Source organism: Solenopsis invicta, chromosome 16, assembly GCF_016802725.1.
Source record: "Solenopsis invicta isolate M01_SB chromosome 16, UNIL_Sinv_3.0, whole genome shotgun sequence".
Lineage (NCBI taxonomy): Eukaryota > Metazoa > Arthropoda > Insecta > Hymenoptera > Formicidae > Solenopsis > Solenopsis invicta.
Window position 1 is genome coordinate 8,412,056 of NC_052679.1, and position 3,578 is coordinate 8,415,633.

At 34.4% G+C, this 3,578-nt stretch overlaps 1 protein-coding gene across 1 annotated transcript; it reads right to left on the reverse strand.

Annotated features, from left to right (window-relative positions):
- Nucleotides 1-333: 333 nt before the first annotated feature.
- LOC120359758 lies at nucleotides 334-3,131 on the reverse strand. The gene is made up of 2 exons (XM_039458679.1): nucleotides 2,679-3,131; nucleotides 334-1,949 (listed from the first exon to the last, which is right to left on the reverse strand). Exons 1-2 carry the CDS (start codon nucleotides 2,856-2,858, stop codon nucleotides 366-368), a joined length of 1,764 nt encoding a protein of 587 aa, XP_039314613.1. The 5' UTR covers nucleotides 2,859-3,131; the 3' UTR covers nucleotides 334-365.
- Nucleotides 3,132-3,578: the final 447 nt, after the last annotated feature.

The following is a 3,578-nucleotide window of genomic DNA, read 5'->3' on the forward strand; positions in this document are numbered from 1 at the left end:
CAGTGTCAGTGTAGCCCACCAACACACCTCTAATAGCTCTCTTGTCGAATTTCGACGTGGACTTTGGTACTCTTGCATATCCAATACATCCGAATCTCTTCACTTGCTCAAAGTGACAATTCGTTTCCGGTGAAAACTTCTTCAACGGGATTTCATACTCTATAGTTTTGTGTGGAGATCTGTTGTACGCATGCACAGCAGCGTCAACCGCCAACTCCCACATACTCTTTGGTAATCCCGAGTCGAACATATATGTTCTTACTTTCTCTTGTAATGTTCTGTTGAATCTCTCTGCAACTCCATTGTGTTCCGGAGTGTACGGTGGTGCAAATATAGCTTCTATCTTTTCTCTTTTCAGCACTTCTCTAAATGTACCTCCCGTGAATTCCTTGATCTGACTTCACGTAACACAGTTTTTCTTCTTTTCCTAATAGATTTCTGGCGGATATTAGATATTTCTCTAGAGCTTCTCCTGATTCATCTTTCGTCTTCAAAGAGTAAGCTTTCGCCAATCTGGAATAGTCGTCTATAAAAGTTATTATAAATCTCTTTTGTCCTGGATAGGATGTAGGTTTGTTTGGTCCCATGATGTCCGTATGTATTACCTGTAATGGTCTCTGAGCTCTACTTCTATTCTCTTTCAACGGCAGTTTTGTCATCTTTGCCATTATACAGACTTCACACTCTAATATGGAATTATCAAACTTGACATTCTCTAATCTCTTTTCTACCTTTTGTAATTGTTTTAAATAGTTTAGCGATGCGTGACCTAGTCTAACATGCCATAACATTGCCTCATTTATTTTCTCTAATTTCTTTACTTTTTCGGTTACTAAGCTTTCAAACATTTCTTCTATATTTTCTATTGTTTGTATGTCCTCTAACTTAATGGCTTGCTCAGATTCAGTATTGCTGTTGTTCACATTTGTGAGCTCTCCTTCATTCTCCCTCCCAATCGCAGAGTCAACATTATTTCTCTCATTTAATTCTCCCTCCGAAATTGATATCTCATTATTTCGAATGTTTGCTCGCGATTGTTCAGGAAACTCACAATGTGGAACAATTGCTGCTCTACATTTATACACAGCACACTCAACATTATCTTTGTCCTCTATATATTTGTTTTTGACTTCGAATTGAATAATCCAATTTGGCTTCTCATATTTTCCTTCGAAAACTGTTTTATTTGTTAATTTATTGTAAACTTTAAGCAATTTATCATCTAAATAAATACTGAACCCTGCATCAGCCAGTTTTCTTAAAGACAATAGATTTTCAGATACTTCTTTCGTTGCCATAACATTTGTTAATTTAATGACTTTATTTTCTTTGGTATTTGATATTAATAGAAGATCTCCTTTACCATCTATTGAAATGTCTGCAAGCTCATTTTTATTCACGCATTTAATAACTCTATCATTACATTTTTCAAAATTTGACAAAATCATACTTTTATTCACAATATGATCTGTTGCGCCCGAGTCTGCAATAAAATTAACCAACTCTTTTGCACTATTTCTATCTTTTATTAATCTAACCACACCTATTTTACCTTCTTTTGATTTATCTTCTGTTGCTGTCTTCGTTGAAGTTTTCTTGAAGTTTTGCAGCTTAGTTATCTTCCCTTTGTCGTTAACTCTTTTAGTGCCTCTAGGTTCAAATTTACCCTTTTTCTTTATATTTTTATTAACAACTTTATCTGCATACCTTTTTCCTCTAAATCTGTTCGCCTCTTTTCCGGAATTGGGGCAGCTATCCCCTTTATGACCTCGTACTTCCTGGCAATAATAACAGAACCATGCCCCATGTTCTGCTAGCGGGCAATCCTTTGCCATGTGGCCCAGCTTGTTGCATCTGAAGCATTTTGTTTCCTCTATGGTTGCTCTCTGTGCTCTGATCTCTGGTTTGTCTATCTTCTCTACTTTCTCGTTTTTCTTTTCTGCCTCTAACTGCATCATAAAAGATTTTATTTCGTCTACATTCATTTCTTTAAGACTTGATTGTCTTCTAATCAAATCCACATTTCTCAGTTCCGGTACATTGATTGACACGGCCTGATATAATGCGGATCTGATTTCTTGTTCTGCGAGAGGCACTGCATCCTCGCATGACTCATATTCTCTAATTATCGAATCAAAGCGTTCGCAAAAATCACTTACTTTTTCATCTTTTCTCATTTTAATTTGATAAAGCTTAGCTCTTACAGATGTATGAGTTACATTTATTTCGCTCTTTTTATATCCTCTTAATTTCTTTAATATCTCTATCGGCTCTTTTTCATATAAAATTCTCTTATGATAGCTTTCATCCAAATGATTTATAATAATATCTCTGACTAAAGCTTTTCTTTTAATGATTTTTGATTCGGAAAGATTTTCAGGACTTGTAACACTCAAATCTATTACATCTAATAAATCGTTATTCGTTAATTCAGATTTTAAATAATCCATCCAAAGATCAAAATTGTATTTTTGCGTCAGCTTGTATTCTCTTTTAATATGCAGTCTTTGTTTATTTAATGCTAACTCTATCGTGTTTTTAAATGTCTCTAAACTTTTATCTTTTTCGGCGGAACAGACTTTTATTTCATCTAACTTTTTCTTTTTAGATTCTACTTCTGATTCTCTAACCGTTGTTATGCTGTTATTTATTGAACCATGCACATTTTTATTATTTACCTCTAAGCTTCTAAGTTTTACCCTTTCTCTCTCTAGATTGAGTCGGGTAACTTCCACCATGTTTTCCATCATATCGGTGGCTTTCGACATGATTTTGTCCATCAGCTTCATGGAATTTTCCATTTTGGTGACTAATTTCTCCTGCTTCTCGTATATCATTCTACTTCCGATCGGCAGCATCGGAAGGTTTTCCACCCACTTTAGTCACCTCGATGTTCTCGGTGACGACAGGCAGCTTCTTTTTCGGAATCGCTCCTGTACTTTCCGTCTTTTTCTCTTTCTCCCTCTTCTCGCCGTCTGCGCTGTCGCTCTCGATCACGGTAGTCATGCTGCTATCGCTGTCGTAGTTGACCAGCGCTTCCGGAATCTCATCCTCTAACGAGATATTTTCTACCTTGTCGTCCATTCTCTAATCGGGATTTAGCTGTTGATATATCATTAGTATATTAATTTACAATAGAGGAGAAGAGGGTAATATGGCACTCATTTTCATTTTATTAAATCATTTTGTTTATAATTAATATTTTCTATTGAAACTTGAACGATTACATTCGTCAAAATGTTGTTTGACAGATTCTAGGCTCAAAGTAATGAGATATTTATTATTTAGGACGTGATTTATAAAAATCTAATGCTCTGCATAATCGGTGGCAGAAAAAAAGTGGTTGTAATATGGCTATCTATAAGAATAATTTAAAAAAGTTAGTTTAGTTTAGAAGAAACACAGTATCTTGTTACAAAATTATGTATTTTTAATTTTTTATTGTTTAGAATTTTCCTAATATAGAATTTTCTTGCGTTCAGTAACTTTAAAAATACCATTAGAAATTTAGTTAAAAATGTCATTCTATCCCTGTTTAACATTAAACAACAAGAATAAAATAATGTTTTTAATGTTTT